Consider the following 24,852-nt stretch of genomic DNA (forward strand, 5'->3'; position numbering starts at 1 on the left):
GTTACAGTGATATTTGTAGGTGTGACAACTACATTGGGAAAGGACTGTCCAGTTGCTAAACCCTCAAGGATTCTGCAGTTGTCATGGGAGCGACTTGAGTGAAAAAAATCCCCATGTTAGAAGACATGCTTCCTATAAGATGGAGATCTAGATAGTCTGCAGTCTGATTAGGAAAGGTTCCTTCCTCCTTCCACACTAGCAAGTTTTTTTTGACACCCAGAGCTTTTATAGTAACATTGTCTTCATGACAATGGTCTCTGAGAGCTGTTCTGAACCAAATGCTGCGAGCATGAGTACAGAAAATTAGTACCATATAAAACTGAGGTGGCTTTTGTGTCTGTAAAGTTTTAAAGGGCCCCTGTGATGAACTCCAAAGAAGCAGTATAGGCTTACCTTGTATGTGAGGAAGATGAAAATGCCACTAATAGAAAAAGGAAGCAAGAACATACCTGGTAAGAGATTTACATCGGGCATTCAGTCTCATGGATGAAGTGGCTGAGATCTTCTGGGACGGTTATCTTTTTCAAAAAGCCCCTGTATCCCGAATGGTGGGCCAGTTCCTGCCTCCCCATCCTCCACACCATGCATACTGTCTGTACGTATTTAAATTGTATATTTTTAAGTGTTTCTCCTCTACTACAGTAATTATGACAGGAAAATGGTTGTGCTGTCTTAACACTAGCCATCCTACTCTTCAGGAACACACTGTTCATGGATAGCAGGCTTTCCTTGTATTAGGTGACAAAGTTGTTTATATTCCACACATCTGCTAAGACAGGGAAGCTCAAATGAGGAAAAAATCTGTGTTGAGAAAATATGTGAAGTACTGTAGGGGAGAGACATTGGAAGAGCAGAATGCCTTTTTCATGTGACCGCCTTAGGGAGAGAAACAAAATTATTTTCAAAAGAAAAAAAATCAAAAGGGAAAGGAAATAAAGGCCTTCTCACAGACCTCTCTAATATTCTATATGAAGTATTAAATTCCCACCTAACATTATTAAATGCTAGGCAGAAGCCATTACACAAAAATTATGGCTTCATGTTCTGCACCTCCAAACTTCAGTTATAAAAGTGTCTCAGGGAGTCTCAAAGGAAATTATTTTCTTTTAAATCAAGACAAAATTCAAGTCCCATGTTTTCAAGTTGATAGTGGGATATAGTTCTGGTTTAAAAATTGCCATAAAATCACAAGAAAAAGGGGAGACTTTTCTGCCACTGAATAACTCCACACGTAAACCCTTTCCTCCCAAGAAAATGTAGTGCTGGGAACAAAATAATAAAGATTTTTAAAATTTTCCTTTGTGAATAAGGTAAATAATATCAAAATATAATTATTAAAAGATGGTGGGGTGGGAGTCTTTCACAAAACTCACAGCCTGTTTTTTCAGTCAGGTAGGCCCCTCACCATATATAGGAGCAAAATGGGAGTATCTCCAGCAAATTCACTCTTCCCTTTCTGGGCCATTTCAATGAAGAAGTGTTTTGGAGCCAACTCTCCTTCACTAGTAGGTAAACCCTTTGTTAAGATGACAATTTTTGTAGGAACCTTGTGTTAAATACCAGCAGCACATAAACTATTCTCCATTCTAAGAAGCTTTACAAGGATACAAAGCTGTAAAAATGTATCAAGGTGGCTTCCCCCTTCACACACCATAATAACATGCTCTCACTCCTGCTTCAAATCCAATTAATTGTTTTGTTTCCGTTTATTTTCTGACTTTCTCTTCAGGGACAGTATTATTGCCATTTAGTAACAGTATAGTTTTAAGACCCAGAATATAGATAACCACATTTTTGGAGACTGCGTCATTCTTATACGGAAGAGTGAGCCAAAATCACGAGGGGCGAGGAAACTATTTTGTATGGGTTTCTGGAAAACCCTGAAAAAAAAATCCTATTTTAAGATGAACTGTAGTGAAGATGCTTAAAAATTAAACAGTGCAAAATAGTCTGGATGAAAATAACTTATTCAGGTCTAGTCAGATATAAGTATTTTAGATTAGATTGGAATTTTATTGCTGCTTCAGTGGGGGGATATCCCCATGCCTGTAAAAGGCCCAAAGGAAGTGCTAGTCTATTGCCCATGGGACACAGGTTTTGTATTTTTGGACAAAATACTGCTGCTTTAAGTAATAACTGTAAATCCTAATGCAGCAAACATCCTGCTACTTTGATTGCATTACAAGAATAACAAAAAAGACTAAATTCTTACTCTTGGGACCCCATTCCTACTCCCCAGTAAGCAACTGACACCGAATTAAAAACGGAAAGTGCCTGACGACCTCAGTCCCTGGCCCTGACCGCAGACCCGCGGTGCTCCCCACCATGACAGCCTGCCTTCACCTCAGCTTCCCGCCACTGAGAAGCCAGCATTACAGCTCCTTTGATTGGCCAGCAGCAGACAGACACGCCCTCCGACTGCCTGTGCGTGCCTCACTGGTGAGGGTGATAGGCTGGACCTCGCCCCGTCCTCTGCTGAGAGCTTGCCCGCCCCCACGCCTCTCCTGCTCCCCTGCTTGCAACGCAGGTGGGCATCCCGCTGAGGCCTACTGCCGGGATGGGATACAGCCAGGCAGAACTAATCCTCAATAATCGCCTTATAAATACAAGTAGATCTGCTCCAGAAAATCTGGGCCTGAGGAACCAAAACATGCAACATTGTAATACAGTAAAAGCAGATAAGAATCTTAAAAAGCTGCCTGAACTCTGAAGAAAGCTGACCTCAAGAACAGCACTGTACAGAAAAATGTTTATTGAGAGTGTTGTTACATTAGAATTGTTACTGTTTCATCAGCAAAAGCTATGGCAAAAGAAACATGCCATTATTGTCTTCCTGTCATGAAATCCAGTTTGTATATCAGCACTGGTTTCTCAGCTGGTTGCTCAGTTCCTGAAGTTCAGCAATCATGTTGTCCATAGTTGTGACCTCATCAGCTATCTCACTGTGGACCTCATTACTTGTTACATCTACAAAAAGTTGCTGCATGACAAAAAGAAATACATTATTTTAAAATATATATATACAGTTTCTCTGTTTCAGTGTAGAGACAGAATACAGGAAGCTCATCACCACTATCCTGCCTTTCGTATTTTTGGTACCTATGATGGTATCTCTCTCTTTAAAAAGTCTATTTGGTTCCTAATAAACAGAAGGCACATATATATACACGTGTGTGTGTACGTGTGTGTGTATGCATACATACACACACATACAGACATAGACCTGTGGTCTGTGCTACACACCTGGTATTTTGCCAAAGGGGCTGAATCCTCCTGTGGATGTTGGGTTTTTGCACTGACTTGACTGCCTGTGCTGACTCCTGATCCCATTGAAAGCGAAGGACTTTACCATGAAACTCAAATTAGAAGACCATCTCACATGCTGCCACTGCAGTTTACAAACCCACCCGCTGATAAATTAGTAGCTGTGAATTTTAATGGCCATTTTTCTCAGTGTCGTGTTCTGTTGCATCATTTTCTCCAAAACACCAAATAAAGATCTTTTAACATTCAGTGTCAAGACATGTGGGTGGAGACATTAATCTGTGTGTAATTAAGCTATACATGAGAAAACAAAACACCACAGTGTAATAAAAATAGTTTGGTCTTAAAGACCTCAAGGCATTAACAAAAAACCAAAGCAGCTAACTTATAAGCAATCATAATCTTCACATATTTACAGGGAAACCAAGGGAGAGGAATGCTAAATGACTTGTCTGAAGCCTTGAGATACGCAAACTCTGACTGGAACTTTGTGCATGCTGCACCAGAACATGTTGCTATTGCAAGGCCAGGACCTGTCATTTGACTCAAGCAATATGGAGGCTGTGTGAGGTACCACTCCACAGAAATACGGTGGTGGGGGGGGACCCAAACATATGTTTCTCCTTTATTATGTAAAGGGAGAGTGATTCACACTTCATTTGACACAAATGAAAAGCCTACATTTAGAGATGAAAACAAACCAAGAAAACAAAAGTTGCTCTGGAGTACATCTGTACATCATTATATCACCAAAACATAATGGGACAGTACAGATACGTATATAAACAAAAATGTACTTAAAAGGCCTGAACCAAGGTCTTAATGTGCCTCAGAACAGTGTTGTCACTGAACAAAGGAACATCTTACACAAAAATAGGAACATGTTCCTGCTACAAGTACAGAAGCTTTTCTGACTTTGAGCCCAAAAACTTCACACTGGGAATGTGATAGAAAAGATTGGTTCTTTCTGGCTAAGACAGCTAAATAAGTCAGGATGATATAATTATTTGTTCATTCTTTTTTTCCACATAGTTAAAGAGATCTATTCAACTAGATATAGCCTGGGGAAATTTCAGGCACCATCATTCTTTGGGCTTTGTGCCCCATGGTTCCCTACAACAGTACTTACTTTTCATGTATTTACGATACAGCTCCATGACCTTTCTCCTTTTCAGAGATCCCACCTGTCAGATCTAAATGATGCACAGGGAGAAGGAGCAGAAGAGAGCCCACTATGCTATTTGCCAGAGCATCCAACTGCCCAGAAGGTTCTGTACATAAAGGAGCCCATTAACAACACATTTTCAAGTTGCAGCCTTCAGCAGAGTCTGAATGCATCATGACTCCGGCACAACACAGGAGCTGGAATGTCAGAGATGGACATCCCAGGAGAGGTGGGAAGCCTGAGAAGCAATATTGTTTCACCTGTACAAAAACTACTGATTTGTTCCAATTGCATGTCCTGACTACAAAATTTTGGAATTTTATCTTTTAAAAGTTCCTTTCACTGTACCTTTAATCCTTCTGAAACCTTAACGACTGAGTCTACTCTTAGCCCATTTTTTAAAGTTCTTTTCTCTGGTAAAAGAAAAAAGAAATGCACACACTAATATTGACTCACAAGGCAGAAAAAGGAGATGCTGCAGTCAAGCTTGGACAGGTATAAACAGTGCTAAACTGTGCATAGGATCTTACAGAAGATGATGAGTTTTCAAACCACAATACACTTTGGAAATTCAATATGGCTTCAAACTAAAAAGAAGATGGCATCTTGGAAAGTATGCAAAAACAATGAAGTAACACCAACCACTTTATCTCTAACATGTCAGTTTTCTCAGAAGTGCCATAAGACTTAGAGGTACCGTTATCTGCCAATAATAGAGATGCTCATTTAATTAGTGCCTTCAGGAATTAAGAATACAATTTACTGGACTTACCTATTATTAATCTTTCAGCTACTGCATGATCTTGCACAATATAAACCACCTATACTTGTATTTATATCATTTATGTCAAGTAGTCTTGCTTTCTCTACAGTCATACTCCGTTTATGCACTTTTTACCATTCACAAGAAAACATACATGTTGTGACTCTTTTCACCACATTCCAAAGACTTACATATGCCAGTATCTAAAAGCACAGTTACAGAGCCAGCTTCTGGTTGCTTATAGAACTTTCCTAGGCTTCTATCCTTAAAATTATAGGACTTAAAAGAGAGTGAGCCAAGCTTAGCACACTGATGAGGGATCAACACTTCAACACAAGCACACGTTATTAAACTTATGCTCTGTAATTCACACTCACTAAACCCCACACACAGCCGGGAAGAATACTTCTTTAAGACATCAAGTGTATTTTGAACAAAAAAGTATTCCAGATAGGTCCTCAGTAAATGGCTGCATCTCATGTTGTAAGATGGAGGGTTAAATTAGGATAATAACGGTGCAGAAACAGACTTGGTTCTTTGGGTGCCTGGCTATGGAGGCACAACTTCAAAAACCAAACATATGATTCAAGCGTGATGACATCTTCCAATGAATTAATATCTGAATTAGTAGGGTATCCATGAAAACCTTATTAAAAATTAGTTGCCTCTTAATAAATAAGTCTGTTTTTAAAACACTTCAAGTGATGCAAAGTAGTCCTGACATGTTTCTGCAGGTTTACATCCATTCTTTCTGAGATTGCCCTGCTTCCTCTCCATGACTACTCACATAAGGAACAGGTCTTTGAAATGACTGATTTCTTCCAAACATTCGAGTCTGTTTGCCCAACATTTTAAGTAAAATAGTAACTTAGCCTAAGAGATAGCATTGGCATTTTAGACTAGTACGTTTTCAGTCAAAGCCTAGCAGGAAGAAGGGAAATAAAAGTCTACTTTAGAACTGGAATCCCTAATAGCCTAGAGGTGAATATCCATCTGATGATGCACTGGGACAGACAGATATTATTTGATCTATAAATGACTCAAAACAGAAAAATGGCTTCTGGCAACAGAACAAAGGGTCCTAGCTTTCAAACAAAAATTCCTACCTTTGCTTTGGATGACAAGCCACGTAAGTTGAGCCGAGCTGAAGAAAGTATCTGTAAAGCTTCCTGATGATTAGATTTGTTCTTGCTGCATTTTATAGCCACTAGAATCCAAATGCAGAAGAAAAGGACCCCAAAACAAAAAGCATTATGTCTACAGAAATAATCTTTAAACAACAACATTTAAATAATCTTCATACCTTCCATAGACAATTTTTAATGTAATTCCCCAAAAAGAAGCACAAAGAAAAAGAATGCCAAGAAACGTTGAGAAGATAACTCTAAACCCAACAAGTATATGTACCCTTCTTAAACATAAATATCACAGCACAGTAAATAGTCGTACTGAGACTAAGCTTCATCCATCTCCTGACTGGCACAGTCAATCAAACTTATGTGATGATTTGAGGACTGCGATGAACTACAGATGCATTTTCACTTGCATTAGGAAATTGCTAGACCATGAAATTAATTGGTTCCATGTTTACCAGTCATACATTTACTGACTCACCCAACACAATTTCTACTGCATTTCAAGTATATTTTTGGATGCACTATCAGGATGATGCTAGCTGTTAAAGGACTTCCAATAGTAGGAATCAATATAATGAGTAAAATATAACACTATTTTGTTACTAAGCTTAATAAATATTTGCTACACTGAATAATAAAAGTTCTTTGCAGGTAGAACATACCATGTGCAATCTCTATGGCTCCTTTCACCACATCCTTAAAAGAAGAAACATCTTTCTCCCAATCACTCGATTGAATTTCACATTTATGCGCCTTGGTGAGACACTGCAGTGACTGCAAGGGGAAAAAAATACCAGTATGTGAGAAAAACTAGGAGATTTAGTTTTTAAGTATCTACAAAATTAATGCTCAGTCCAGAAAATGAATGTATCTTCACTATGCTGTAAGTTTCCTGTGAGTTGGAGTGGTGCCCTTCTCTGCAATGGTAAGCACCAGCTGTAACACAGATGTTCTTCACCAATATTGCATCTCAAGTATGAGAGGCATATAAAGTAACATGTGTCTAATTTTTATCTTTTAAAAATCTGTCTAGACTGATGGATGTGACCCATGTTTGCCAAGTTATCATAATTAAATGCACATGTAAAAGGGAAAAATACTTGTACTCATACTTTGAACAGCAATTTTGTACCTAAAAAATTTATAACTGAATACATCAAAGCTTTCTTTCTGTATATGTATTCTTGGCAAATAATGTATTTCACAGATGCAGCGATTAGCTGCCATACTGCTCTGGTTCTCAGTGTGAACAGGGAAAATAAATGTAAACAATATGGAAGAAGGATCCCATTAAGAAGAAAAACCATGAAAAAATTAAGCAGAATAAATTAATTTTTGCTTTCGAGTTTTGTTTCCTTTCTACAGCATCAGAAGAACAAAACAAATACATGCCAGAAGTTACATGGCTGGGTTCAGTGAGAACTCTTCTATTATCTTTTTGAATAGTTTAAATATCACATAAAGGAATAAGAAACTTTCAGTGTGGTACATGCACATGAGTGCAGTTAAGACTTCTGATGCTGAACAAATACAGATTGCATCTGGGGGTCATCACCCCAGAGGCTTCTACTTTCTCTCTCCCACCAGAGTTCCAATCACTATGGCACAGGTGACTGAACTGCTCATGCTGCTGTAAATTGCAGTAAAGGTGTATTAAGGTCAAATCAGAGCAAAAGATTTTTTTTCAAAATTACCTAGGTTATAATTGGTAGTAGTTCTGGCCAGCAGAGTCAAGAACTTCCAAGAGAAGGAACAACAGTTTTTACAGCAGTCTGTTTTCAGTCTGCATGTGTCTGAGTCAGAGCAGCAAATTAGGGGGTTTTGCTGACAGATGTCAGGAAGGGGAAAGAATTCAAAGTCTTGTGGGCTGTTTGTTTGCACTTCTGGAACCTGGATTTATCCTGGAGGGAAACAGTTATGAGCTGGGGAAAGTTCAAGGAACAGAAGGGTTTCACAGCCTGGGTATGGATCAGCAGGAAACTTGAAGGTTGGAAAGATTCTTCGATGGGAAAGGGGTGGACTGGACTGCATTTAGCATAGTAAAGAATGAAGTACTGAATGAGGTGGGAGGTCGGATACATAAAAGTGTAAGAGTAAATATATGCTAAGCTAAAGAAAAAACCACAAACCCAACACTTCAATAGTTTTGCACTCCTAACTTGTAAACCCTGTCTGACTGATTCAATTTACAAAGCACTGTTGTGAATTTTAACTGTAGACTCTAGTGATTCACAGCACCCGATAGGGCAGCAGAGCAGAAAGGTAAAAAAACCAACAAACCACCCACCCTTTACAATAGCTAGACATAGAAGGTTGTTCTTTCAAATGCAATGCTAGGAACAAAATTGGTTAAATATAATTAAATCTACACTAAATAAGGTATTACATTATGCAATAAAGGTCAAACACTACATTTATAAGGAGGTATGTGAACTATGATAGATCTGTTCCCTTCTCTTTGTCCTACGATGCCACAGTATAGTAAACAATGTCCTGTTCAGAATTCATTGACATTTTGCACAATAAATGTGGGTGGAAAACTGTAACAATACATCTGGAATTCTTCTACAGGTAGTTACATTCACTTAACATCTGACTGGCACATGATGGTGCTTGCGGCAGTGAAGCGAATAAATACTGTTTTTAACATTTTTACTTTATAATACTTTATCAGAAAAGCTACCAGTGATTATTTAGTGTATTATAAATTATTTTTTACACTGTAAATCAACATATGCTGTGGCTGTAGGCAGTTTTCCTCTTTCATGATATGTATCTATGGGACCATCATAGCAGGATACTTGGATACAACGTAAGCATACCTGAAGTATTTATAGACATCGTTCCATTTTGCAGGGCAAGCTAGATAACCTGTCTGATTAGGAAACACAGTTAAAGTCCTGTCTACTCCACAAATTGAAACCATGTTTTTAACTGGGTTAGAGAAAAATACTGTGATGTAACCAGATTTTGAAACAATTATATTTATAGTATAGACAAGGACTCTGCTACTTTGCATGTCTGAGTAAGAATCTGGGGATATATTACAGGATATTGCAGTGTCTGTATTTCTGAATTCTAAATAGGCCAAATCCCTTGTATTGTTCAGCTGTAAAGAAAAATAGGGAAGGAAAAAATAGGGAGGAATTGGAGGTATAATGGACACCAGTAATGTCTAAACAAGGCATTTCACAGGGTAAAGCATAAAGGGGAAGACAATGAGCAAGACCCAAATAATTATAAGTTTAACCCCACAGGCATACAATTTGTAGGCCCAACCATCTGCATAACATGCCGGACATCAAGCAACAAGCAGTCCTCCAGACTGCCATTTTTGCCCAGGCCAAAGGCATACCCCCATTAGGAAACACACACTGAAGGCTGACCTTGTGTATTTTCAGCTTCAGTAAAGATCTGACAACCCCTAAGGTTTTTTTTTGAGTATGCAAGGCATTTTGAATTTTGGAAGGTTAATACCAAATGCAAAGCACAGCAAAGTAACCACGTCTAGCAGCACAGCGTGGTTATTCTGGAAATGCAATCTACTTGATTACCTCGGAAGTGATAGGAACAAGAGATGGAAGTTAACATAGCAAAACCAGAGATGGGTAAAGAGAAACCGATGGTTCAAGAGATTAAGAATTAAATAGGATTATTTAATTCCATTTTAAGCTAAAGTAAGGACAATGTGCTTTTACTCTGGGAACTCTAACTCTATCTTGTAATGGATTTTCCCTTAGTGACTGCAAAGAAGAACACAGATGGCTTATGATGCCAGTGGATCATGCCATTAACATCCACTTTTTTCCAGAAGCTGCAATATCTTGTCTTCAGAATAAGATTCCATTAAAAAAAAACCAACCACCATTAGATTATAGTCATTAGAGTGCTGCCAAGAAAAGTTTCAGAATACAAATCCAAGACAATGCACACATGCTGTGATAGGGTGTTTTAAAATGAAATACTGATAAAAGGGAGATTTTTTTAAAAATCCACAAAAACTGATGTAAAACGTCTTGCTCCTGTTGGGTAATAAAAATGTGCGCTGTAGGAACATGAAAAGCACAAAATAAGCTTATAGAAACACTAAAGCAAAACACGTCTGGAACAAGAGCATGTCTTACTATAGCACTATAGTTTGTTGAACAGCAGGCGGCTTGTACCCGAAGTGTGTATCCATACAAACATATACCTCACAACACATTTACCTTTTCAATATCTTCACCACTATCATTCTGTCCATTTCCATGAAGTTGTGCATAAAGTCTCCAGATTTCTGCATCATTTGTGACTCGTGAAGTCACTCTGCCCAAGAGCTCTTGCAACTTGCCCTTCAATCCACTCGCTACCTCTCCAGTGCGATCTGCCATGCCATCCACTACTGCTCTGACCAGAATAGCCAGCACCTTAGAAAAGCAGCAGGAAAGAGGTTTTATTTCAACTCAAATCAACATCAGTATATATATCTTTAAATTCTGGTCTCTATTCAATAAAACACAAATATAGTACCATATGACAAGTATAGAATTTACTAAGAAATACATTATTAGGGGAGTAATTAAACTAATTTAAACCTCATCTATAAGATTCTATGGCTGGTGAAGATAAAGAGGGCAAAGAGCTAAGACAGAAATTTGGGTTATCAGGACAGGCTAGTGTGAAAGAGAACAGTGTTGGAAATTGTGACTGTATCCTAAAGATATTTTCACCCTACAGTACCATTGCAAAAAGATCAGTAAACAGGCTGAACCGGATTAATTCAGCTAAGAGAAAACACTGTTGTTTACACGACCTCTAACTACCTGTGGAAACTGAAAGACATATAGCGGACGAGACGAAAACTGGAAGGCAACTGAATGCTACCTTGGGAAACTGTTTAATGCACTTCTGACAAATTACTAGTCAAGTCAGTTCAATCAATCTTTTTACAAATGCTCAGTACTTTCTGAGTCACTGGCTTGACATTGTGGGATCTGACCTGCAGAACTGCTGAGCGTGTGCAGCTGCTGGTGAACTCAGTAGGAACTGGGCTTTGCATGTATGAAATGCTACATAATACCAAGTGTCCCAGAAAAAAACATGATCCTTCATGTCCCAAATTGGATGCTGAAAATTAGAAAATAGTTTCACTGTGCCTCAGTTCCTTCTCAATGAAACGAGAAACAGCAAATGTAAATTAAGACATTGGATCATATGGTGAAAGAAGAAAATAAACCCCAGAAAAGCTGCGGCTTATTCAGTGAGAAATACCTGTTCTGTGTAGTGTGTGAGAGACAGGCACTGGGGAAGAAATAATGATAAATACAAACTGGAAGTCTCATAAGGCTTGCATTCAAGATAGGCCGGTAAAGGGTACACAAACACCTTCATGCTGTTACTTCCTAACTTGCAAGGCTATAATTTAGTAACTTTAATGTTTCAACATTTTTGTCCATTTGATATTAATACTTACAATGAAGTCTCATTAATAGCAATATTAATATCAATACAGTAAGAAAACTGATTTCTGTGAATAGTCCCAAACCAATGATCTGTGAATAGCCCCGAATCACACAAATACACCACTACTCTAGTAAAAGTAGGACAGAGCTGCATCTTCACAACCGACATGTAGTTCACTGACAGAAAGTAACGCAAAAATTATGACAGTATCAAAGTATATTACATTTAAAATGAAAACATATGCAGTTTAGTATTTGTGATATGTCATTTTCCTAAAACAACTTTTCATCTATAGAATGACTTGATTAACATGCATCCCAAGAATTAATTACTGAGTTTTATCAGATATAGGAAATATTTAGAAAAAAACCCCAAATAAATCAAAATGGGTGATGATGTTATAAAATTAATCTATGTAACAGAAATATGAAAAAAATATACATTTCCCTGGTTATCTTTTCAGAATCAATATGAAATCATAATGGCATCTGAACATCAGCTAAACAGCTTGGCCCTCTCCCCTCCCCCAACTGCAACAGTATAATTCTTATAGAATAATATGACAAACTGGCTATTACTTCTTTTCTTTTCTGTCAAATAGCTCAGATTTTCACTTAAGATAATAGAAAATATGATCAACTACTAATAGTCAAAAAGTTCTGAAATTCATATTGCATTCATGATTTGGAATCTAAGGGACTAAAACCCAGCATTAAATAAATCAGGTCTTCTACAATGATTTGCTAGAAAAACAGCAGCAAGTTTGGATATTTCCATTACTACGGCATTGTAAGAAAAAACATAAAAGAGGTGTAAGAAGACACACTAAACTATGTTCTCTTTTGAAAAGCAACTAGAACTGGTCCTGAGGATTCACACACGTATGTATGACTTCTTAATTTCTCAGTTTTACAAAATTGTTATTCAGAGTCCAAAAAGTTAGTTCACGTGAATATCGTGTATAGTTATCAAGACTTTTAAAGCCAATAATATTTGGTTTGCACATGAAAAAAAGTTTCCTCAAGTCAGTAGGATTTAGCAACTGAAAAATTACCCATATTCCCACAGAGTTCAGGCTTCACTTACACTTTCATCATAATAATCTCTCACCTTTTTTTGTAATTCACCATGTAAACTTCAGCACTACAGCGGTTCAAATAAAACTAGTGTGAAAGCCTGGATTAAAGGGTCCATTAAACAGTAATGAATCATTGATGCTACTTGGCTGTGCCTAGTTGCTAAATAAAGCTATCTCAAATTGCAAGTGAATTGTGCTAATCATCAAAAAGTATTAGGAGTGTAGCAGAGCTTTCCATTTTAGACTGTTGTCTTAAGTGTTAAATTTTAATGTATATCTTCGAGAGATTTTAAACTACCATACCTACCAAACTACTAAAGCAATGCTTTGCTGCCCAGGATCCCACAAAAGCAGTAGAGCTTTTTTTTTTTTTCCCTCTTTCAATGAACTGGGCTCCATATGACCACTGTGCAGAAAGTTTGTGCTCGTTATGACACCAAATCATCTGTGTTCCTCCTCCTCCTTTGCTTTTGTGAATAACGTGTGTTTACTAAACAGTGAACAAAAACCACCATTGGACAAAACCTTAGAAAACCTTAGAAACAAACCCAATCATTTTGAAATGCTGTGATTGCTATCAGTTAATCTCATTCCACAACTGTTCTCCAGGTACATCCTTTCATATGAAAATTCACTTGGTCAAACCATTTTTAGAAGCTTCACTAGTACTAATCAAACTTGACAGTGCTCAAGTAAGGAGAGAGCCCTCAGATACCAGATCCAAAATGACAAATCTGCAGTCTGTGAGCTCTCCCTATGCCCCTCCCAAACTAAAGCTTCATTATATAGACAACTGCCATTAGTGAGCTACTTAAAAGAAACAGAGCTCCAAAAATTATTAATTCCTACCCTTGCTCCTCAAAATCCCCTTGGAACACGCTCTTGCAGCCTTTTATTAGAAACAGTCTGGCAACACGAACCGCTGAAATGAGGATGATATTTGACGGAAAAGGTAACAGAAAAACTGTGCTAGATCCTCAAGAAAGAATTGCAGAAAGGAACCATTTGTCCATACTTCTGAATTCATATTTTTTGACAGCATAGGATGAAGATCTGGTTTCTGAAAGCAATGTAGCAAAACAGCTTTTCCACCCACAAAAGAATTTTTTTATTCACAGAACCGCAACTTTCCAAGTAAAAAAAAAAAAATGCTTGCCTCCACAGACATGCAGCTAGTACAAAGTAGTGTGACTAGCAGTTGAAGAAATCTTTCAGGTATATTTACAACCTCAGACTAATAATTTGAGGTTAAATTGATGATTACAATAGGTAAGGCTTTCTCCTTGGGTCCTTTTTAGTGACTGATCTACTAGCTGAAACCACGGGTAATTCAGCGAGCCTTTATCTTTTATTACATAACATCTATATTGAAGGTTTTCAAGGTATACTTCTCAGTAGGTTCATGAACTTTAAAAGGAATATGTAAATTTGAAGAATTTTAAGAACCAGTAAGGAAGGAAGGTAAGAAAACTTTCTTATAACATTTAAAGGGAATACTACGAAACTGAGAGATTTGAAAGTATGTCCTTTGCTGTAATCTTTTATTGCATTATTGCTCATTTATAAAGAGCCCTTCAAGCTTTCTCTTGTTCAATTCTGTCTGCAGAATCTGTACATACATATCTTCAAGCCTCATGATACCCTGGTCTCAGAACCTTTGCCACAAGGATGACATCGTTAAATAACTAGAATAGCTTAGAAGGAAAATTTCCCAAAGCTGCATTCTGTACTGAGAAGTCTGGCACAAAAAGACAGCAATGGCCTAACGGAAATCACAGATCAAGATATGAATGCCTTACTGTTATTAGAAGAAATTATTGATTTATGAATATGACTTCATACTATGCTGAAATAAAATGAAAAAATCTGATGTAACTACACAAACCAAGGATATTTCAAATTATATATTCAATTGCGCACCCTTAATTGATGCATTAAGTCTCACAAGGGGTATTCTGCAACAATGATTATACTAAAAGTGATTGGTAATTGGCTTTCTTTTTTCACAAATGACTCGAGTTGTTTCTTCCAGTCTAATGCGTATGTATTTTTCTGGATTTTTAAATTCCTACCTTCTTCCTCACACTGTATCATCTAGCTTAGTAGTCTTATCAGTTAATATCTATGACGACTAGAAATACTACAGATAACCTGAGAGAAGGTCACACTCTGTTGCATGGAAACAGAGGTGTATGTCTCCACTTACTCACATTCATGATTTTACTTTGTTAAAATACAGTTGCACAAGAGGGTTATAGAGCATCTCTAAAACAGGCCAGTTGGCAAATGGGAGAGGCTCAGAAATTAACGGTGAACTTTGTAAACAATCTCAGCAGAAGCTTTTAGTTTTATGTGCTTTTAAAAATTTTCCTATGGGAATACTCTTCTCTTCCTTGTAGGATTATTGATTAAAGCCTTTCTGAAATTCTTTAATCAGGCTCTGAGGTTTTTCTTGGCCAACTAGTAAAATCCTTCTAATTGAGGAAACCGTATTAGAAGTTACGATGAAAACCACAAAGCACATCACATATCAGAAGCCCAAGTTAAAATTAGGAAACAAAAAAAGATTTTTAGGATACATAGCATATACATACTGCTGTAAAAATGATAAAAGTTGTATGAGAGCAAGATGAAACAAGAGTTATATAATAAAAAATAGAAATTTAGTGCAAGCAGTATCCGCAATATCTTAATACAATATCCAACATAAGATTTGACAAAACACACTAATAGGAGGCTGTGTAATCTCAAAACATCCATAGTGGCCAAATACATGTAGAAAGTTCTATTCCTGGTCAGCTGTCAATCTGACTAAAGTAATACAGTAGATCACTCCTAAAAATTAACAACTGAGAAAAAATTCATTAAAAAAAGCCAACCGTCTACAAGATGTTCTGTGAATAAACACACAGGTCCCATCAGCACCACAATACTCTAGCTGCCAAACACTCTAATCTTTACCTTATATAAGACTATTTTCCGTAGATACTTGTTGGTGCAAAGAAGAGTTTCAGACCCTTTAATGTTCAGCCATATCAAACCCAAAAGATTTTATCCATACGGAATGTTACCCTGTGCATGGTTGGCTTTACAGCAGTAAGTATTGCACTCATGGACAATTTGTTATTAAAAAGTAATGTGAAAAAAGTTTTTAACATCCCATGAACAAAGAAGACATTTCCACAGCCATAACTAATTCTACCTGCTCTCTCTCCTCATCACTGGACTCCAACTCCCAAGATCCAGGAAAACTATTTCTAATCATTTCATGGGATAAGAAAAGAAACATACTCCTGGGATCAATGACCAGCAGCAGCTGGGTCCTCTTACCCTCAGTGCTACAAACAAACTCCCTGGGAGCTCATAAGCTGTTTAGCCAGATTAATTTTACAAAGGCTTTTGGAGGTGTTTCACTACTCTGCTTAAGGGATTCTTCAGCTTGCCTCTCAGATTCACCTTGTTATTTCACTGAGTATACAGAACCCTGCTTGGATCTGGACCTGGTTTTAGGCAAGGTAACATCCCAGCTGAAGCTGTTAAAGTAGGCTCTCTGGATTTTGCCCAGAGCATACATTTACAAAACACAGAAGTGAACTGAACTTAACCGAACTACAGTGAAAGATGAGCAAAATACCTCCTTTATTTTTCCTTGTTTTGATTATTAAGAATCAACGTTCTTACTGTAATGCATTCAATTTGTGAAACATAATTCACTTTCAAAGGCTCATTTGTGGGATTTTCAAACACATGGGAAAAGCTTACCTTTCTTTAAATAATTTATATTATTTCTGATACTAAGATATGCAGGAACAATTTGGAAAGATGGGATTATGCATTGTGCTTTATTTAAGAATAGATCTTAAAATTCCAAGGCTCATATTTGTCCTTCCACAAAGTCTGACACAACCTGGATGCAAAAGTTTTACTTTTTGTCCATTTTTATTTATATACTTAGTCTAACAGTCCAGATCTCAAAAAATTAAATGGCTTGCCTACATAACTTCACTGGTATGTGTACTCTCATTACTGATTCCATTATCAGCAGAAATGTCTCTGTCTCACAAGAAAAATTAATGAATATATAGGATGATTTAACATGAAAACTTCCCCACCTGTGTATCCTTGTATTTTTCTCTCAAGTCCATGAGCCGGTGATAAGCTTTAATTGCTTCTGAAAACTCTCCAACATCTGTACTGGTGAGAAGATAGTTCTCCCATATTTGCCAGTGCTCATAGTTGCACTTGAGAGCTTCTTGGAGGGTTCGAAATGCTTTGGTTCTAATCAATAATAAAAAAGAAGAATAGAAAAGAAGGTTCTATATTAAAGACTTAATATAGAAGATTTCTGTATTAAAATCAGTTGGCATTGTGTCAACTAAGAAGCTGCTTATTTAAAAAATCAGGTTTAGAAAACAGTGCAACGTAAAAGTTATTGTTCATAATTTACAATACTGATAATTCCTTAATCCTTCTTGCCAATTACTTTCTACCAGTTCACTCTACAGTACACTGTGTAGAGTCTGAACTATGTAATTTCTATGTTCGCTCTCATAATTACATTTTGACAAAAATTCATTATAAATGTGCTATCTGTCAATATTGTCTTTTCTGATTTTTTAATTGGAAACATGAGAAAACTATCTTACTCATGCTGCAGTTGTAACACATTTAAAAAATTTAAAATTACGGAGTTCATGGCAGATGCAGAGTGATATTGACTCCTTTCATCACACAAAGAAAGGTTAGCTAACAATAACAGCTTTTTGTAATTTACTTAAAACATTTGTACATGGTAAACATGCACACCCATTGCACAGAAGCCCAGCATTTTTTTCTTATGTCAGCTGGAAGCTTTACTTATATCCTCTGTCCCCTGATGCCACACTGCTCAGTACAATGTGTCAGAGTAGCCCCAAACGCTGTTAGGGTCCTTCACCAAAGGTGCTGCCCAGTGAACCATCTCATAGTGGTAGGAGAACGTGCTGCACAATAAAGGTGGACAGAATAGTTCCTGTAAAGTCACTGACAAGTCTGGAAGCATCTTTATTTTTTCATATGGATCCACTGCATGCAACTCTTTACCATTCTCTTACTCCAGGGGAGAAGCAATGGCATTTTCTGGTAAGGAACATAAGACAGTTTGGCCAAATGAAGAATATGGGCTGAAATCAGCTGACCTACAGTTTACAGAGGTATGACCTCCTGCACAACATGCAACCAATGCTGCCAGAGAGGAGGCAGGAGTGAGGAGAAGTAATGCAATCTGTAGCATATGTTGGTACGGTCTGTGTGCCTACTGTTTAAAGCTTTAAACGTACTGCCAAAAGTTTCAAAAAATTTGAAACTTTAAAAAAAACTTTGCTAGATAATCAGAATGACAGGGTTCTTAGGAGACTGAAGCTTGTTCTCAGCTGGACAGTTATGATATGTAGAAAAAAACCACAAAGGAATAAATTCCTTTTAATGAAAACTTGAAACAGTTTTCCCTGGTAAAAATCTTCTTTGGGGAGGGATGACTATAAATATCTTCTTAATAAAGATCATATAAAGATGGCTTGTTATCAAAACTCTCAGTTCACTTGCTCTATTGCTTGAGTAAGTTGTTAGAAGTGCTGTCTCTAAAGAAAGACAGCTCAAAGAAATTGTTGGTTCGGTTTCAAAAAGAGGGTCCAGGAGAGTGTAACTATCCCAGCCAGGAAAAGGGAGTATCTAACTAGTGGATCAGGCCATTAAAAGTTTGGAATGGCTGGGCCAGGAAAAAAATGTAAACAACTGCCAATCTAACCCCATAGTATTAAAAGGGTTACCAAACACATGCAAAGAGAGCTAACTGATAGAGCAAAATTATTGATGGAAGACAGGTCATTTGGCATAGCCACAGCAGAATAGTCCACAGGCAAGGTTTTCCTGTCTTCACTCCTTTCCTCTCTTTTGATATACACGATGCTGCCGAGTAAATGTACTACAGTTGGGTCTCTTCTGTTGTTAACAGTTCTAGTAAAGGATTTCAGACCCCGATTTTGATAGATTATATTAGAAAAAGAACAGAGAATTGCTCCTTCCTCTGTGGATTTTGCTACAATGGAAGCCAGGATCTGCCACAGCTCTCTGACAGGCTGGAAAATGCTCTGGCTGACTGATGTACCCCAAATCACCTTGAGAAACTGTTTCAGCATCTGCAGGATTAGCCTGTATGATCTCCCTCATCTTCTCAAAAAATTTAATAAGTTATCAGGAGGGAAGATGCCAATCAGTTGGAACTGTGAAATGTAGACAAGATACCAGAGGGATGGGGTGAAAATCATATCCCTCAAATCATCGCTCTTGCTACGCCAGCAAAGACCTCTAGGTTGTCAAAACAACTCCCCTATGCATTTAATAAATCGTATAATGATGGAGTATCCTTAACCAGGGCAACAGTTAAACCAATTCATATCCAAACAGGAAACAATAGGCAGTACCAGTGCATCATCCTGTCTTGGAAACCAGGAATCTTTCACCCAAAGGGCAGAGGGCCAGTCCCACTTTGTTCTAAGAAATAAGAGATCTAGATTTCAAAGGCCTCCTGGCACCCAGAACAGTTTTTCTGGTAAACCGAAGAGTAGGGTCTGTTTTCATCACAATTAATTTTTGTGGAGGAAATTCAGAATATACAAAACTTGTGGACTCTTAAACAAACAAACCCCAAAATAAACAAAACCCCTTTCATTTGGGTGTCAGCAAGTTGTTTGTACACACTTCTCAAAAACAGCTACACATTTTATATTTGTCTGTTGTAAGAGACGCCGCTAAGCCATACCCAAGTGCACAATCCTTGGGTGGGACTGGTTAAAGAGCCTGGTTGGAGTAAAGCTTGAGTTTGATGAGGGAGCAAAAGAAAACAACTTAAATATCTCCTTTTTGTTTTCTTTTTTTTAATCCTTCCCCCACTATTTTTTTTCTAGCAGGCTTCAAAAATAAGAATTTACACTTTCATCACTGCTCAGCCCCCCAAAAGAAATTATACTTAAGTGTACTACTACAGATAGCCTCTGTTTTGAGAGTAGGTTAAACTAACTCTCACACAGTCTGGATCTACACAAAATAAAGTTGCTATTTCACAGCAAATACAGGCCCCACTCAACTATCCACATGTGATACTGACTTAAGATTTCCTGTACGCATACTCCTCTCTCACAGGATTCCCATGGAAAAAAAGCTCAGAAACATGCCCCCCCTTTACTGCTTTTGATACAATATCAAATAGGTCACAAGTTTTGTATGTACTTAGCATGTTAAATCACAAGAGTAGATTAATGGTAATAAAATTAAACAAAAAAAGGGAAACTAATCACTCTAGTTTCTAAGCCTTGTAGTAGATGAACAGACAGAAGAATTATTTTTATTAAAGATAGTTTCATGAAACAAGCATAAGCCAGCACACTGAGCATCTGACATACCCTTTTGAACTTTATGCAAAAGAAGGAGCAATCTATCACACACAGTCTAAGACAATAAATTGGGCATTCTCAAGGCACTGCTGAAGGTGAAAGGAACTACTGAAAAGTTAAAAGAAACTCTTCATTTCATTTTTAGTCTTGAGTAGTTATTCTAACATTCATTTTCTCTTCCCTCCTTCTCCCATTAGCATATCAAACCATGTCTTGAATTCATTTATGATATTACTTCCCACATTTCCTTCTTATGTTTATCAATTTATCCTTTTATGTAAATTTACTATTCTTTTTTTTAGTTTGCCTCCCGACTGCATAACTGTATTAACTGACGTCAGATTTTGAGTAAGGTTTTTAAGTTTATCTTAATTTTTTGTTTTATTCTCTGGGGACAAGTTATAATGTGAAATTTCTTCTTAAATATTAAGTTTTTTCAGGTATTCTGTGTCTACAAGTGACTTGTATTACATTGAGTTGAAATACAGAACAAGAAAGGCAGTCCATTTAGGTCAAAGCTTCTTGTACTAATGGTTACTTTGGAGGGAAAAGAACAAGTGAGCTATTATATGTACAGATCTCCATCTGCTTTCGTAATATAAAAAATAAACTGCCTTTTTTCCCCTTAAATCTGCTGAGATTAATGGAGTACGAATTGACATAGGTCTGAATATATAGTTTGCTTGAAACGGACATGTCTTTTTAACTTCATAGTCAAATTAGTTTCCAACTTTCATATGAATGTTTTGCACTGGTTTTACTTACTACATCATAAATACCTTTAACATGAAAAAAGTGTAGGGTGAGACATTGCAACTTTTATAAAGCTTATGAGACTATTTCCTGCAAAATGAAATAAGTTATCAATGACCCAACCTGGGAGAGAGACCAAAGGGATAAGAATTACAAAATATGAGGTAACCACATTATAAGAATAAAAAACTCAATGTCAAAAAAAGGAAGTTCTAATTATTTATTTTGGAAGCAGTATCTTCTAATCCTTTTCAAGTACTTACTTCTGTTTTAATCTGATATAAGCAGTTGATAAATTGTTCCAGGCCTCAGCATTCTGTAACGATAAAAGGAGAAGCACCAAAAAAATTTATGCACTTTTATTACGGTTACTTAATAAAAATATGTACATAAAACTACTGTGAAATATCATTGATTTTGCTAATATGTATATTAACACATTTTCTACAAGGCAGTCAAAATATTACACTGAAATAGAAAATACGATATTAAAATAGAAATACATAAATATTACTGACTACAGCAACAATTAGGTATATAAATATCAATTAACTGCTTTCTGGTTGGAATACACTAAGTCAGCTCAAACTGTAAGCAAACATCCTCTTCTGGATCTAGCTGGGATGGCTGGAGATGTCAGTGCTCCCAGCAGCTGATCACTTCTCACTAGCTGGAAGCTACTTCCCTGCACTGCTCTGTTACAGTGTTTATCAACTGTTTTAGCTGAAAAGGATTACAGAGTGCTCAGACAAGCTTTCCTCTGGTAAAACCAGCAGGGCCCTGTACAGAGATGATTCTTGCCCACTGCCTTACGCTACTGTAAATTTGAAGGCTCACCACTGAATTCAGCAACGTGACAACTAGTAAAAATTTGAAGAACAGAACCTGGGCACCGCAATGAGATGTACTGTAGTACTGAAGTAGCCTGCTCCTCAGGCTTAAGGAGCATTTAAATCATGTTTTTTTTGCGTTTGCAATTATTGCAAATTGCCTTTTTGAGGCTTATTTTATGAAAATGGTCATTACATTGCTGTAGATCATTGTATAAAGATAGCTTTCCCCTCCATAACTAAGATGCAGCCCAGCATCCTTTACTCACAAAAGAAATACCACTTAACCCACTGAGAAGTCACTTGGCTTGTTCACATGAATACAATCAAGTACAGGCCGCAGTCACATAAGTGAAAATTTTAGTGCCTACTTGGAAGTAAATCTACTGAAACAAAGAAATATCAATATATAACATAAAAACTCCAGTTAAACACAGGGTTGTCTGTATGTACATTTTTTCCAGTTATTTAATTTTATTAATAAAGAAAAAATAACACTGTCACCTTCCATTGCGTGCTCGTTCTTCTCCCCAAGAGAAAAAAAGAATAATAGTTTCTACCAAGTAGGTGGCACTAACTCTAAGCGAGCAACATGCTGGCAGTCAGGCCTTTTAATTTTGTCATGAAACATGACAAATGACAACATTCCCAAGAGGTAATCCAGCTGATGTCTCTGCTATATCAATGCACAGGCGCACTCAAACAGCAGTACTGTACACATGCTTGCCCTGTGCATCCTGAAAACTGGCTAACAAGCTCCATTCTCCCTGTGCTTATGAACTATATAGTTACAAATTTAATTGTCATACAACCACTTATTTAACTTTTTTCAGGAGAACTTGATTACTTAGAGGACTAAGTATTTTAATTTAATTTTTTTGGTTTATATCTCTCTTTAGCAGTCCTCGCAGTCTATGCATCCCCTTTTCTCTGTTTTAGCTATGTATGCAAGCATAAAAGAATTTCTGCTCAAACATATTTTAACATTCACACACACATACTTGGACGAAGTTAACTATTGTGTATTTTATGATGCCTCATGACAAAAATATATCCTTCATGCACAAGTTTAGTTTATTCAAAGGGCTAAGATTTAAACAAGTTTTTCATTATTGCTTTGCTTGTCTATAATGAAAACATCCTTGTTGCTTTTAGATAAGCCATCTGAATCATTTGTTGAAAAGTACATACATCTGGTTCCAATGTCACACACCGCTGAAATGCTTTGGCAGCACCTTCGTAGCCTTCTAAAGCAATATATGCACAGCCCAAGGAAAACCATACACCTAGCTGGAGAGAAAAAAAAGGATGATTACATATATATACACGCATATTTCTGCACAAAAGAAAGAATTTTGCCTGGATGCTCAAACACACACTACTTTTGTTGATTTTACCTGATTTTCAGCTCTCATAATAGTACTGCATTGGAATAAATAATATTCTGTACTCAGAATAACAGAAAACTTTATGTTCAAAGTTTTAATAAATACGGATAACCAAGGTGTTGACTCTATAAAGACCACTTAACCATATGTGAAGTGCTCTTTAATAGTGCATCTTCATTTAGAGAAGAAATTGGTAGCTCTTTAGAGGTTTCAAATATTTTGCTTTACCTTGTGAAAAATCCACATTCACTTTACAGTATTACAATTAGGTCAAATGGTAAATACAAGGAAATATATTTCACAGAAATCACATATGACAGGAAACATTTCTAAAGATTGAACATGGACACTTCAAAATTATAGCTCTTTCTACTTGTCAGACTATCAAGCTTCTCCAGTTTATAATACAATGCTCAGAGATAGAAATGTACTTAAATAATGCCTTGCACAGAGAACAGAACTTTACCAGTTCAATAATTTTGCATTTTAAGTCTTTTGTTGCTACAACCAAATACCTCTCATCCATACAGATTCAAATACTATCAGATATAGGCATAAATTACAGCAAATTAAATATATATTCTCATAGCTCTTCAATAGCAAGTTCCTGATTTGCCACACGGTTAATTCTCAAAAAGCTGCAAGTTAAGATGTACTAACTACCTTTTAGGAAAGCTCTGTAATTCAGAAAAGTATTAAATCCCAAGTACATTCACAGAACATTTTCTGACAGCATTATGCTGTTTAAATGTATGCAGTCAAAATCAAACAAAACATTTTATAATGTGCTGCAAAATCATTCCAGGTAGTACTACCTACTCCAATAAGCTCAGCTGTTTCTCCATTCTAAATGCCAAGGTAAGAAACATAAATAGGTTTTCTTGGAAAATTTTCTGAGAGAGGGAAAAAAGTTAGGTAGAGGAAGATGAAAAAACAGGTTACATTAACTCTACTTTATATTGCACAACCATATATTACTTATCAAGATGTCTGATTAATCTTTATATCCTCTTGTGGTTTGGCTACTAGTTTTGAAGCAAGCAATTCTGATAACTCAGGTTCTTCATAGGAAACTATAATAGCTACTTAAACACAAAAATGTTACCTTAAGAAATGTTTGTAAATCAGGGGTTTTACAGGGTTCAGGACAAAGCTGTTGATTCATACGCAAGGAGCTCCTGTCTCTACTGATTAAATGCAAACTCTGTAGCAGATATATTTGCAGTTCTCTCCAGAGCAGATTCATTGTTCTGTGTCTGAGACCCAACTTAAAATCAGTAGCAAGATATCTGCTACAACTGGATTAACCTGATTTACCTGCTATAGAGTTTGTAGTTAACCTGCTTCAAAACTCAGATCCCAGCACACAGATGTATGACATTCACCCCTGTCAGACCTGGCACCCTGGCAGGCAGTCTTCATGACATCAAGAAAAGAACTGAACAAGCCTGGCAATAAAGATACCCTTTTGCATTTGGGGGTGTATGTACAATGGCTGATCCTCAGAACATATGGATGTATTAATAGGCGAAGACTATTGCCAATTACCTCTGGCCTGGGCAAACATGAAAATCTACTTTTCAAGCATTGTCAGCCTGCCACC

At 36.9% G+C, this 24,852-nt stretch overlaps 1 protein-coding gene across 1 annotated transcript in view; it reads right to left on the reverse strand.

Annotated features, from left to right (window-relative positions):
- Nucleotides 1–2,735: 2,735 nt before the first annotated feature.
- TTC27 (tetratricopeptide repeat domain 27) overlaps nt 2,736–24,852 on the reverse strand; it is a 128,089-nt gene continuing 105,972 nt past the window's right edge. The window contains 7 exon segments of the mRNA XM_075089264.1: nt 2,736–2,980; nt 6,299–6,399; nt 6,991–7,102; nt 10,537–10,734; nt 16,961–17,126; nt 21,295–21,347; nt 23,053–23,151. Coding sequence (XP_074945365.1) covers nt 2,858–2,980; nt 6,299–6,399; nt 6,991–7,102; nt 10,537–10,734; nt 16,961–17,126; nt 21,295–21,347; nt 23,053–23,151 — 852 coding nt within the window. The 3' untranslated portion in view covers nt 2,736–2,857.

This window comes from Phalacrocorax aristotelis, chromosome 3, assembly GCF_949628215.1.
Source record: "Phalacrocorax aristotelis chromosome 3, bGulAri2.1, whole genome shotgun sequence".
NCBI lineage: Eukaryota > Metazoa > Chordata > Aves > Suliformes > Phalacrocoracidae > Phalacrocorax > Phalacrocorax aristotelis.